This window comes from Rattus norvegicus, chromosome 3, assembly GCF_021556685.1.
Source record: "Rattus norvegicus strain SHRSP/BbbUtx chromosome 3, alternate assembly SHRSP_T2T, whole genome shotgun sequence".
NCBI classification, from domain to species: Eukaryota; Metazoa; Chordata; class Mammalia; order Rodentia; family Muridae; genus Rattus; species Rattus norvegicus.
In genome coordinates, this window is record NC_141536.1 from 154023877 (window position 1) to 154037851 (window position 13975).

At 52.0% G+C, this 13975-nt stretch overlaps 1 protein-coding gene across 2 annotated transcripts; it reads left to right on the forward strand.

Annotated features, from left to right (window-relative positions):
- The first annotated feature begins 1163 nt into the window (after nt 1-1163).
- Nucleotides 1164-13772, forward strand: Slc2a10 (solute carrier family 2 member 10). Of its 2 annotated transcripts, none has more exons than XM_087653649.1 (5): nt 1164-1346; nt 7738-9009; nt 9635-9757; nt 11138-11273; nt 11685-13772. In XM_087653649.1, the coding sequence occupies exons 2-5, from the start codon at nt 8082-8084 to the stop codon at nt 11758-11760; spliced, it is 1263 nt and encodes a 420-aa protein (XP_087509775.1). In that variant the 5' UTR covers nt 1164-1346; nt 7738-8081; the 3' UTR covers nt 11761-13772.
- The last annotated feature ends 203 nt before the right edge of the window (nt 13773-13975 follow it).

Here is a 13975-nt window from a genome sequence, read left to right on the forward strand (position 1 = left end):
TCCAGGCAGCTAGGATGAGGGTCTTAAAGCCCATGCCCACAGTGACACACCTACTCCAACAGGGCCACACCTATTCCAAAAGGGCCACGCCTTCTAATAGTGCCACTCCCTGAGCCAAGTATACACAGACCATCACAATCAAGGTACTTGTGTGTACTTGGCCCTCTTGGAGAAAGTACTCGTAAGGCTGGGCTGGTGTGAATACATTCGTGAGAGACCCTGTGTGTGAGCACAGGAGAGACTGGGGAAGGCTGTGCTCATTTGACTGCTGAGCCTGCCTGTGGTCTTGGATTAAGATTTACTGACATTGTCCCCAGCCTAGGGGCAAAGCCAACTCTCCCAACCCCCCATTCCACATGGATGTCCAAAGCCATAGGGCAGTAAGCGCAGAACCCTAGATTTCCCTGCCTGCCCAGCCCCCTGGCAGTTCCCTTCCAGTCTTTACCAAGTCTCCCTCTGAGTGGCCCACTTGTCTCCATCCCAGCCACTGTCAGCTGCCCAGCTCCCTGTACCCATCAGAATTTGTCTCCTTCAACTGGGATAAAACTCCTCATTCCTGGACTGGGGATATTCTCAGTGACAGAGTACCCGCCTGGCATACAGGAGGGCTTAAATTCCACTTCCAGAACTACAGTGAAATCAACACTCTTAACAGTGCCTCAAGATCTCAGGGTATGGCTCCTGGCCCATCCACTCCTCTCCACTTGACCTCTCTGAACCCCTAGGTTCCAGACCCTCCACCTTCACTTCAGATGCTCCTTTGTTCCCCACTGACTCCTTTGCCATCCCCTTCACAGTCCCCAGGACCTGGTCCATCAGGCCCCAGTTGAAGTTTTCCTTCCTTAGACAAAGCAACCCAGCCATCCCCAGCTGCCTGGCTGCACACCCAGGCTAATGTTCTGCGGCTGCCCTTCCTTGTGCTCCTCTGACTCCTTTAGATAATTTTCTTCTGCCTTTTCAAGTAAGCTCCGTAGGAATAAGGAATTTGTCTGCCTTGTTCCCTGGGCCACCCCAAGTCTGAGCAAGTGTTCCTGTGCTTATCAGGATAGAGAGTGAACGATTCTAAATGCCTGAGATGTCAGAGGTGCTGTGTGGGGCGGGGCGTGTGGGGTGTGGGGGTACACATGGGAGAGGCCCGTCACAGGATGTGTGTGTGTGTGTGTGTGTGTGTGTGTGTGTGTGTGTGTGTGTATGGGTGAGGCCTGGCTCAGGGTGTGTGTGTGTGTGTGTGTGTGTGTGTGTGTGTGTGTGTGTGTGTGTGTGTACACTCGGAAGGCCAGTGAAGGGTGGGCCACAGTGCTGTGGTAACTATTTGCAGAGTGACAGTTTCTCCAGGGAAACTTAAAGTAAGTTCCTTTGTGGAGCAGCAGGGCCGCCACAGCATTGGTTGTCGGGCGGTACCAGGTTCCCCTCTGTCCCGCCCCCCAGGCTCAGGCCGGGCTGGCCGACGTGGCGGAGGGAGAGCGCAGGCCCTAGCTCTGGGGAAAGTTTATCCGCCACGGCTACAGCGGGGATTTGACCAGGACGTGCAGGGCCCAGAGCCCAGCCCGCCTGCCCAGCGCTACTCGCTAGCTATGGGTAAGTCGCGGCCACGGATCTCGGGCCACCCCCACACCCTCCCGGACCCCGCGACAGGCAGGGCGGTCCCCCGCTGTCCATCCGCCTTCCTGGGGAGTGGCCTGACCACAGAGAGCCCCCCAGGAGCCCCAGAGTGATGATTCTGCAGACAGAGTCACTTTGGGATGCTGAGACCATTGGGGGCTCTGCAGACAGCTCCAAGGAGACTCCAGTTATGCAGACTGGGCCATACACCCCGGAGCCAAGTCAGCTAACAGGTTGCTAAGTACCTCAGTGCTGGGTATTGCCCTAGGGACAGGGCACTGACAGGGGCAGATTAGACAGAACTCCTGGGCTGGATTTGGCTTTGGTGAGAGGAGATAGGTCCACTAATGAGGGGTTCCAGCCAGGAGGACAGGTCTCTGCCACTGCAGGGGATCAAGATTGCTGTTATCTTTTCTGGACTCAGAAACTTAAAGGGATAGTCAGTTTCTCATTCTTCCGTGGACATGAGGTTCAGACCATGCGCCGGGGCTGGGACACACCGTGAACAGGGAGACTGTACTCTCAGTCTCGAGGTGAGGAACTGGGGACCAGGTAATGAACACGAGCTGTGGAACACACAGAGGTATGAAGGCCAGGAGGTGTGTTCCTTGGGTAGCACAGGAGGCCAAGGCAGACCTGAGGTCTTGTCCAGAAGTGGGTTTTGCTGAGATGGGGCTGGGGGTTGGGCAGAAATGCACATTGGGGTCTAAGCCAGAGGCTCAGCAACTCAGTGGATAAGGGGAGGGAGCTGAGAGGCCAGTGGGGCAGATCATGCCAGGTTCTGAGGGCTGTGAAGAGAACTTTGGATGTCATTCCAAACGACAAGGGAAGCTGGAGGTTTTAAGCTGCAATGGTGGATGGGGTAACTTGTTAAAACTGTGCCCTAGGCTGTTCAGGGCAGAGTCACTGTAGCTAACACTGGGGAGATAGCTGTTATCCCAATTGTAGATAACGCAGTACAGAAAGGCTCGTTCTCTTAGCCCTGTCAGGGAATAAACACTGTTCCTCTAACAGGTTGAAACAGGAGAATTTCAAGGAAAAATTGAGCCAAAGCAAGAACTAACCCCAGACAGGCAATTAGGACTCCCTGGAGATCCATGGCTGGTGTCTGGGACCCACGGTGTCGTGGCATGAGCTTCCGTGGGCTTAAACTGCCTTGTCTTTGTCAACTGAGAGACTAAGGACCACATGCCTCTGTCTGAGCTGGCTCCTCTGTGGCTTTCCTTAGTGGACGGTCTGGTACCTCTAATTCCCTGGGATCTCCACGATGAAGTTCTCCCACCAGTTCCAAGGGTGACAGGGTCCTCTGGGATCCACGGCTGCAGTGGCCTGCTGATCCCTGGCATGATGATATAAACCTTGAGGAAACTATTTTCTAAGTGGCTCTGGGCCAGCACAGTATCCCCAAGGGCTCTCTCCTCTCCCAGGAAAGCCTTTTAATTAAGTTTATAGCTTTGGAGTGGATGGAAATTGGTGGATTTCTCAGATGCCCACAAACCATCCAATCTATTAATCCAATACAGTGTGCTTGGCTTATTTTTAAAGGTGTGAATCTCTTCAGGGATCTTGCCTTCCTCAGGCCCAACTTCACATTGGATTCTCAGGCCAGGCTGCCCTGCTCTGGTTCCCAACTCTCACTGTAAACCTGGCAAAAAGCAGTTACCAATGGCTATGTCATAGCCTGAATATGACTACCTGGAAATTCCCATTCAGTTTAGTTGTTTAAAAATCACTTCTAAAAAAGTTGTGTGTGTGTATATGTGTGTGCACACATGCGTGTATATGAAAGAAAGAGGTGGTGATGATGGTGTGTGTGTGTGTGTGTGAGAGAGAGAGAGAGAAAGATAGGTGATGGTAGTGGTGGTGGTGTGTGTGTGTACACATGTGTGTGAAAGAGAGGTGATGATGGTGGTGGTGGTGGTGGGATGTGTGTGTATGCATGTGTGTGTATACATGTGTATGTGAGAGAGGTGATGATGATGGTGGTCGTGGTGGCGGAGGTAGGTGTGTGTGTGTGTGTGTGTGTGTGTGTGTGCATGTGTGTGTGAGAGAGGTGATGATGATGGTGGTTGTGGTGGTGGAGGTGGTGTGTGTGTGTGTGTGTGTGTGTGTGTGTGTATGGGTGGGAAGAGGGTGCAGGAGTACACATGCCATCCTGTGCATATGGAGATCAGAGAACAGCCTCAGGTAATCAGTCTGCTCTCACCTTGTTGAGCCAGGGCCTCTTTGGTTGTTGTTGTTGCTCTGCGAGCTCCAGGTTAGCTGCCTCCACGCTTCTGGGTGACTCTACCGTTCTGTGTCCCACCTTAGCAGAGGAATGTTGGTATTACAGATGCGGCAACCACATCTGGCTTTCTGTGTATTCTAGGACTCAAACTCCAGGCTTATTCAGCAAGCAGTTTTACCTGCTTTTAGACAGTCTCACTGGACCTAAAATATGACTTTTAAATTTAGATCTCCAAAGAGTCTCTCAGGCTGCCAACAAGTCATACATAAATTCTCTGCTGGAATGTAACAAATGGTGTCTAGTCCAGTTCTGAGTAGAACTTTCATTCCTGTCTGAAGCCTCATGGGCCTGGCCGTCAGTGCCTACATTCCTGTTGGTGTTCTGGTCTTCTGAGCTTCTGCAGGACACGTTCAATAAGCCCTGATAATAGTGTTCTTGGGCTTCTCTAGTCCATATCCCTAAACTCTTGCAACCCTTCCCACAAACCATAAGTCCCATAGGTTTAAGAACCACCAGGTACAGCCTCAGCAGCAACCCCACTTCTGGCACCAATCACCTTTTTAGCTACTCTCCGTAGCTGCGGCCCAAATACTAGAGAGAATAATTTGAAAGTAGCCAAGGCTTATTTTGACTTCCCAGTTTTAGAGTGTTTGGTCCATGGTGTCTTGGTCTACTGCATAAAGGCAGGATGGTGTGGTAGAGGAAGCATAGAGCAAGGGGTCCTTTTACCTCGTGGTGGAATGGAAGCAAAGGGTAGAGAAGGGCAGTGAGTCGGTGATTTACTTCTTCCAGACAGGTTCCGCATCTTAATGTTTCCAGAACCTTCCCAAACACCACCACCAACAGGGGATCAAGTTCCCCAACAACACAAGCTTTTTGTGGGTTCAATTCATACATAAGCTCTAGTAATCACCTCATGTCGCCTCTGAGAGTGAACTTGAGGGACCAAAGGAGGTGAGGATAGTGTGTTTTGTTTTATAAAGAGATAAGAGAAGCCAGGGATATGTCTTCAGGCTCATGCTAAGGCATTCCTTCCCCACCTGAAGTACGACAGTATAGTATAGAGTAGAGTTTATTCAGGACATGGGGAGGGGAGTTGAGAGAAAGTCAGAGGGGGGGAGGGAGGGAGGAAAGGAGGGAGGGAGAAAGGGAAGGAGGAGGAGGAGGAAGAGGAAGAAGAGAGGAGGAAGAGGGGGAGAAGGAGGAGAGGCTGGCCATGAACAAATGGAGAGAGAAAGTGGGGAGGGGAATGGGGAGAGAGGGGGAAGAGGGTAAGGAACAGGAGCAAGAGGAGAAGAGAAGGGAGCAAGAACACAAGAGCAAGAGAGAGGAGGGGGCAAGCAGCCAGGTAACTAGTGGGGTGGAACCTAGAAGAAATGACAACACAGTGGGCCAGGCAGTGGGTGCTTCCTTCATGAAGAAAGAAGGTGAAAATCGCATCGATTTTTCCACCATGAGCATTTTGCCTCTTCATAAAAATTGTCTGACACCCAGGAAGAGACAGGAAGGAGAGATCAGAATAAAATCCTATCGCACAAACATTTGTCATCTAGGGGTGCTGATGGCCTGATTTTGCCTCTTGCAAAGGCCTCTCCTTTTTCTGGTCATGAGTTCATTCCCTCATTGGTAATACCAAGGCACATCTCATAACGCCGTGGTAAGACACAAATGAGCTGTTAAAGCTTAGTAATCAAAGTGACACCTGGACCAGAGACTGCTCTCAGCAAATCTAGCGGTCGGTCGTGTTACCAAAGTTCTCCTTGTCGGCAGTGGGGGTGGGGTAGTAGATGTTGCTATCTGCTTCTAGATGCTTCCAGAAATATCTGTGCATAAAGGTGTGAATTAAAACGTAAGGATGACCTGCACAACTCCAATGCCAATGTGGCAATCACCAAACACACGAGTTATTAATATTATTAATAGTAATGAAAGGAATTTTATTCCAAAGTCATGGGCACGAAGAGACTGTTTTTCTAAGTAAATTTATGGAAATGAAGCCCGACACCTTCCATCACCTTAGCTGCCATTCAAATGCCCAGTCGCCCACACGCGGCTGGTTACTACTGTATGCAACAGCGCAGGTGTAGAGGCTTCTATGTTCTAGAACATTCTGTGAAAAGCAGGCTTGGCATCGAAAAGCAGCGTCTTGAGTGGGCAATGTGGAGAGCTTGGCTGATACACTTAAATTGTTCTTTGCGAAGCAGGCCGAACTGGATAGCATCCAGTTCTAAGCGCTTGAGGTTAAGTGTTCTGGAAACATGGATGGGGCTCTGAAGGTTGGGTGTCCCTTCATGAATAAAGTTAGGAACCTGCCAGTCTTGAGGATGAGGTGGGAGAGATCTCGGCTGACAAACACTGCATCACTGGGCTGTGCTTGCCTCCAGTGTCCCTGCTCACAGTCCCTTTAAAATCCCCCACCATTTGTATTTTCTGTCTCTCCTTCCTCACTCTGTGCAAACCCTCAAGGCTTCATGACCAACAACTATGGATTCTCCCACCACCTACCATCTCATTAACATTTGATTTTAAATACATGAACTCCACTTGTTCCTTGGGGCTATTTTTCTTGCAACTTTTCTCCTTCCCTTTCTTGGAGATATAATTTATTGTCAGGTTATTTTGAGGTTTCTGATGAAAATCACCTGGCTGTCTCTTTGACTACATCCCACAGTCATGGGCATGTGGCCTTTCTGTCCCTGTAGATGGCTATTTTTATCTTATTCCTCTGCCTTCTCTGCTAGTTAGTTGTGTTTTGAGACAGGGTCTTGCTGTGTAGACCAGGCTGGCCCCAAACTTGTACTACTTCTGCCTGCTATGCTCATGGCCTACTTATGTCTCATAAGAACACAGAGTTTCATGATTCTTTTTTTTTCTTTTTCTTTTTTTTCGGAGCTGGGGACCGAACCCAGGGCCTTGCGCTTGCTAGGCAAGCGCTCTACCACTGAGCTAAATCCCCAACTGAGTTTCATGATTCTTAAGGAGGGTGGTAACTGGTCAGATGTGCACCCTGATTTCCAAAAACCGATTTTCCATTCCTTTGGCAGTCTATCAATAACACTCAGGGCTTCATTCACTGTAGACAAGTGTTCCACCCCGAGGCCCACACGGCTTCACCCACCCCCAACCCCACTCCTCCCTCATGTAAAGCAGAGCTCAGCAGGGCTCCTCCATTGCCCAGTGCTGATGGTGTGAAGTCCTCACCTGAAATGATATGAACTTTATCAGTTGTCTGGCTCCCGGTCCTGGACAACACCACAGCAGTGCCAGGATTGGGAGCCCAGCCAGCATGTGATAGATGCTGGATGGTGGCTCTCTGCAACAACATGGCAACCAATGGACTGTGAAGATGGTGGGAAATGGATGGGTCTGTGGATAGATGGGTCAATGAACCAATGGGTGGTTGGGCAAATTAAAGGGGAAATGGAGAGATAGATGGATGGATGGGTGGGTGGATACAAGAGATGGGAGGGTGGATAGGTAAATGCGCGACTGCATGGTTTGGTAAACATAAGGAAGGAAGGAAAAAAGAGAGGGATGAGTATGTCTGTTGGCAGGAGGAAGGGAGGGAGGAAAGTAGGATGGATGAACGCAAGGATGAATGGATAGACAGAGGTATATGTGGGTGGATGGATAAAGGAAGAGAAGGAGGGAAAAAGGAGGAGTAGGTAGATGGGTGGAAAAAGGAAGGGTGTATGGAGACAGGCTGAGCAGGCAGATGGCTGTCTGGATGTTTAGAGTAAGGGATGGAAGGATGGATGGATGTGTCAGTGGATAGAAGGGAGGAAGGCAGGTGGTTGAACAGTAGACAGCCGGACAGCTGGAGGGCTGACAGACAGAAGGGAAGAAGTGACACGCAGACCCTCTATGACAGTCAATATGAGCCCTGCCCTTTCATTTTGTTTCCCCAGGCCTTGGCCCGACTGTCCTCCCGCTCTGTGCCTCCGTGTCTCTGCTGGGGGGCCTGACCTTTGGCTATGAGCTGGCTGTCATATCCGGTGCCCTCCTACCACTGCAGCTGGACTTCAGGCTGAGCTGCCTGGAACAGGAGCTCCTGGTGGGCAGCCTGCTCTTGGGTGCTTTCCTCGCCTCCCTTGTCGGGGGCTTCCTCATTGACTGCTATGGCAGGAGACGAGCCATCTTGGGGAGCAATGTGGTGCTGCTGGCTGGCAGCCTGATTCTGGGTCTGGCCGGCTCCCTTCCCTGGCTGCTCCTGGGCCGCTCATCCGTGGGCTTCGCCATCTCTCTGTCTTCCATGGCTTGCTGTATCTACGTGTCAGAGTTGGTGGGGCCGAGGCAGCGGGGCGTGCTGGTATCCCTCTACGAGGTGGGCATCACTGTGGGCATCCTGTTCTCCTATGGCCTCAACTACGTCCTGGCTGGCAGCCCTTGGGGCTGGAGGCACATGTTTGGCTGGGCGGCTGCACCCGCTCTTCTACAGTCACTCAGCCTCTTCTTTCTCCCTGCTGGTGCAGAAGGCACAGCAGCCCGCCAAGACCTCATCCCACTCCAGGGAGGGGAGACCAGCAAACTGGGCCTGGTGAAGGCACAGTACACCTTTCTGGACCTCTTCAGGGCTCAGGACGGCATGTGGAGCCGCACAGTAGTGGGGCTGGGGCTAGTGTTGTTCCAGCAGCTAACAGGGCAACCCAACGTGTTATATTATGCCTCCACCATATTTCGCTCTGTTGGCTTCCATGGGGGCTCCTCAGCTGTGCTGGCTTCTGTGGGGCTTGGTACTGTGAAGGTGGTTGCCACCCTGATCGCCACGGGGCTGGTGGACCGTGTAGGCCGTAGAGCCCTTCTACTCTCTGGTTGTGCTCTCATGGCCTTGTCTGTCAGTGGCATAGGCCTAGTTAGCTTTGCTGTGTCCCTGGATTCTGGCCCCAGCTGCCTGGCCACATCCAACACCAGCCAGCAGGTGGACCTGCCTCAAACCCCGGGTCTGCTTGTGCGTACATCTCTACCACCAGTGCTACACACCAGTGGAGATCAAGGACAACCAGTCCGGTCAGTCACTGAGAGACCCATCCATCCAGTCATCACAGCGTCCCTGGGACCAGCTCTGAATATTGACTCCTCAGTGCCCACTAGTCCCATCCCGGAGCATACCCTCCTCTGCTGGTCTGCACTGGTTTGCATGATGGTCTACGTGAGCGCCTTCTCCTTTGGGTTTGGACCAGGTAGGAGGGCTTATAGGGCAGGGAGATCCAGAGCTTTCTGTCCCTTTCAGTGGGCCTTATTAGTCTAGGGACACTTAGGCTGAGGCTCCAGGGTTCCTTGCATATATAAACCCCCATTAGCTTAAACCCAACAGTACCTGTAAGTTTTTAAGCCCCACCCCCTTCCCCCAACCCCCACCCCTGGCACCATAATTTAAACTTCAAGTCTCTTCAATCCTTAGATCTATACCCGAGTGGTTCCATCGGAAGGACTGGCTTGAAGAGAATGTAATGAATCAGATAAAAACCAGACATACGGGGTTGGGGATTTAGCTCAGTGGTAGAGCGCTTGCCTAGCAAGCACAAGGCCCTGGGTTTGGTCCCCAGCTCCGAAAGAAAAAAAAAGAAAAAAAAAAAAAAAACAGACATACGAGTTTGCCTAGGACCCTTCTGCTCTTGGCACTGAATGTCTTATGTCCCAGGAACCTGAGACCTCGGCTATTCACAGGATTCCTGTAGAAGCACAGAGGGTGTGCAGTTGAGAGAATCTGAGACCAGGAGTATGACACAGGCCTTGACTAACAAGGGTGGGAGGTGGCCTGTTCAGTTCATGGGTGCCCAGAATCTCTCTTGCTCTCGCCTCCAGTAACCTGGCTGGTCCTCAGTGAGATCTATCCGGTGGAGATCCGAGGGCGAGCCTTCGCCTTCTGCAGCAGCTTCAACTGGGCAGCTAACCTCTTCATCAGCCTGTCCTTCCTCGACCTTATCGGTGAGCACTCTGGCCTCATCCTAGGTGGGGTCCAGCTGGACCCTGCGACAGTTCTCTCCAGAGCTAAAGCGACCAAATTCGCTGGGTCACAGCGGCCTGAAACCTGATGCAGCCCACTTGTGAATTGAAAGGGACTATTTTATCTCAGGTCACCTAAATGAGCCGGGTGGGTGGCTTCAAGCAAGGCCAGTCCTGGGTTTTCCTACTCCAGGGTCTGTCCTTCATTATCTCTCAGTCTGCTATCCCCATTACCCCACCTCCCACCCCACCCCCACTGCCCCCACCCGCCCCCCCACCCACCCTCACCAGCCCCCCTACCCACCCTCACCAGCCCCCCCACCCGCCCCCCACCCCCACCCCCACCCCCACCCCCACCCCGCAGCCAGCATGCCTTGGGGCACCTCTCTCATAAGCTGCAGTCCAAGTCCTGGGTCCTGTTCCCATTGGCTCAACGAGATCACCTGCCCCTCCTAGAACCAATGGCCTGCTCTTCTGATGCCCAGAGGCTCCTTCACCCTGGCCATTCTTAGGACTGGGTTACTTGCCTACTTCCGGTGGTCAAGTGTTTGCATGTCTAGCTCGTGAGGCTGTGTGGACATTTTGGAGACGCCACCCACATGACAGTCTCCCAGCCTTCCTTCGTTGCTGTGTGGGATGGATATGTGAAATGGATAAAAAGACAAAATCAGGAGGGAGGAAAGAGGAAGGACCCATCAAGAGCCCTCAAGCCTCGCGTCATGGATGGGGAAATAATTTCTAAGTCCAGCCTGGTGTCCGAGGACTGAAGCCTGGCCCTACAGACCCAGCCTAGGGCAGATTCCACTTCTACAGGAGGGTGATGGAAAGGATAATTGTGGCTGCCAGAGAGAAAGACACCCTCGCAGAACCTGGCTTCCCCTCTATAGAGAGTCCCTTCCTTCAAGTCCCCTCTCTATGTCATGGGCCCACTGACTTTAGAAGCTGCCCGTGGAGGTCTCTCTGATATGGTCCAGAACCCCTAGTTCTGAGCTGGAGCAGTAGCTCGCGTCTTCCTGTTCTGGCTCAGGTCTAGTCTAGACCAACTGTAGCTCAAATTTCAAGGTGACCCTTTGTGGCCTTCTAGAGCAGAAATTCTGGAGCGGCCTCTAATAGGCCCTGCAGCTAGCCACTCCTCCACATGGGTATTCTGACTCTCAGGGCTCTTTCTCTCCTTACAAGTTGTCCTCACTGTGTTGGTGGCCCCAGCCTCAGGGACAGCCTGTCACATTCTGGCTGAAAAGTCCTTACCTGAGGACTTCTTAGCCCTCTGCAAACTGGCAGCCCCGACCTGTGCGTGGGTGGACTACTGGCTCTCCATCTAGGACCTGCTCCTGACCCACACTCCCAACATCGTGTCCCAAGGTGCCATCGGCTTGGCCTGGACCTTCCTGCTGTATGGGCTGACCGCTGTCCTTGGCTTAGCTTTCATCTACTTACTCGTTCCTGAAACAAAAGGACAGTCGCTGGCTGAAATAGAGCAGCAGTTTCAGATGAGGAGGTATGTGGTGGATGAGGGGTGGGGGTTGGGACGGCACCTCAAAAGTGGGGGTCCTTCAGGACCTCAGACTCCTCTTTCTATTGCTGGATGCTCACATCTCCTGTCACCCCCCACCCTCACCCCTTCACCGCCCATCCCGGATCCCCGCTGCTTTCCTTCAGTTATTTTGTACCATTAGTGTTGGCGCTGCATTGACTTAAGGCTCAGCTCCCCTGGATTTGTGTGTGTGTATGGATTTGCCCTGCATGTGTAACCATGTGAAAGCATTGTACCACTGAGCTCCATCCCAGCCCTGGCTTTTGTTTTTGAGACAGAGCCCCACCCTGTAGGGTGGGGACAACGATGTCCGCTGCTTCCTGCTCAGGGAGAGCCCAGGTCTGCCGCTCTCTGATTCTACGGTTTCCTTGGCAGGTTCCCTCTGAGCTTTGGCCACAGGCAGCACAGCGGTATTCAGTACCGCCGCCTGGAGGTCTCCTCAGCCTCCTGAGGGGTCCGTCTGCTTGGAAGATGCTGGGACATTGGTTTCTGCAGCCCAGCTCCAGATCCCTGCCTGCTGGGGCCTGGAACTCATGATCTAGAATTCCTTCTGTAGAGAGCCCTGCTCCAGAGGCTGCCTCTTACCAGGGAGAGAGATGAGCACCAAACTCTCCCTTTTGAGTGTGAGACTTCAAGGGCTCTGGAAGCTCTAGTTCCGTGCCTCAGTTTCCCTGTGGAGTTGGCTTGTCTGCCATGTTTATAAGGACATGGTGTGGTGTGTTCACCAAGTGCTTCTCAGAAGACCTGGGAAGGAGGTGTCCCCTACCACCAGCCCAGACCAGCAGAGGCTGAGTCTCCACCTTCCTCATCCCCTTGCCGGGGTCTTGTGATCCAGAACCCGTATTCACCACCGCCTTCCTCTTGCCCAAGATATTTATCAGGTGCTGGGACTCTGACTGGGGACAGCAGGCTGTAACCAAGATGGCTTTATGACCCTGCCTCAGCTTCCCCCTGAAACCCTGTGTCTTACGGACTAGGCTGCTCCTAAGATCCCTTCTCCACAAGGACGGAAGTCTCAGAGCAGGGACATAATAAGCACTCGGTGAGGGCCCCCATCAAATGGCTCTGGGGACAGGAGCTTTTTTTTTAACAGAGTGCATCTCAGTTCCAGAGTCTAGCACTCTGGAACGTAAGAGCTGAACCACGACACGTGACAAGCACTAGGAACCCCACGGTTCCCGGGTTTCAGCAAGGGGCTTTGAATGAAGGAAGGGTTTAGAGGGACTCATCCATGTGTTGGCTGTTGTGGCTTCTACTTTGGGTGCTAATGACTCCCTACGGCCTCAGTTTATTTGTCTGCAGAATGGGCACAGTCGTACCCCTCAGGATATCTTGACTTACCCCATCTCTCCCAGGAGGGTCTTCAGTGAGGTCCTGGGGGCTTCCGCTCACCCTGTTACACAGGGCTCTTCTTCAGGGCATTGTAAAAAGGGTCAGTCAGCTGGAGACAAGCAAGTGGCTCAAGTCAGAGTTGCCATAAGGAGGACGTCAGTAACATAGTTTGTTCCTGGATACTGGGTAGCTGACCTCACCAGCACTGTCAGCCAAGCCTGATCTGGTGACCACACTCTCTAGATATTTCATTCATGACCAATGGCGTGCTGGATTAAGCCTGTGCTGGCTCCCCAGAGCCGACTCCCACACAGTCAAGATTTCTACAGACAGGGTGCTAAGCACTGCCATCGTTGTGAAAGTGTTCTAGTTGATAGTAAATGTCATTATAGTAGTCAGTGACATCATCACTGCCTACGTGATGGTGCATGCCTGTAATCCGAGCACTCGGGGCTTAAGGATTGAGTGTTGTAGACCAGCCTGGCTTCAAACTGAAACCTTGTCCAAACAAATCGATAGGAGAATACAAAACCTGAGCCCGCGTTGCCACCTCCTAAGGTCTCTGCCGGCTTCTCCCTCCTCCGTGCTGCCGGGATGTCTTCATGTAGGTCTGACAGAGACAGAGGCAGGTATATGTTTTCCACTTAAGCACTCAGTGTCTTCACAATGAACCAACCCTGGGTGAGCCTCTGCATTCCAGAGGTTAGGGAACACTGTAGACCAGGGCTTGGTTTATCGTTTGTTTTTTTTCTGGAGTTGGGAACTGCTGGGTCAAGTGTTAATTATATAAATTAAACTCAAAGAAGCCTCCTGTTGTAGCTGGTATGTTGAAAACATCGCAGAAAACGGTGTGTGTGTGTGTGTGTGTGTGAGAAAGAGAGAGAGAGAGAGAGAGAGAGAGAGAGAGAGAGAGAGAATATTCTATTGGTCAGTTCAGCAGACACTTGCTCTTTGCCTCAATGGAGGGAAGGGCCCTGATACGCACGCATCTTACCTTCTGGAATGTGTGTCTGTCACCTAGCCCCAACTGCACGCTGACTGCTTACAGAATGCTCTTCAGACGAAATGTTTTCTCACACAAAGATGTGTCATTTAACAGTGTGTTTTGAAATAAATTATCTTGAAGACAAACGTGTGTGGCGGTGATTTATATTTCCGCACAATTGCATCCGTGTTGTCGACTGAGTATCAAGCCTCACTCTAAGCCCCAGAGTGGGGTGTGGAATAGACACCGTCGCTGAACTTATTCTGACATTCTGGTTGGGTGATTGTTCCATAAGAAAGCGAAGGAAATGAGGCAGAGGGGAAAAGAAGGAGAGAAAACAGAAGGCAGC

Bases quoted from the DNA above. Each gene is read 5' to 3' on its own strand.
- Slc2a10 (XM_087653649.1), top strand. From the start codon at position 8,082: ATGGCTTGCTGTATCTACGTGTCAGAGTTGGTGGGGCCGAGGCAGCGG. The intron at 9,010-9,634 runs GTAGGAGGGCTT...TCTCGCCTCCAG, and splicing joins CTCCTTTGGGTTTGGACCAG to TAACCTGGCTGGTCCTCAGT. The intron at 9,758-11,137 runs GTGAGCACTCTG...TCGTGTCCCAAG, and splicing joins GTCCTTCCTCGACCTTATCG to GTGCCATCGGCTTGGCCTGG.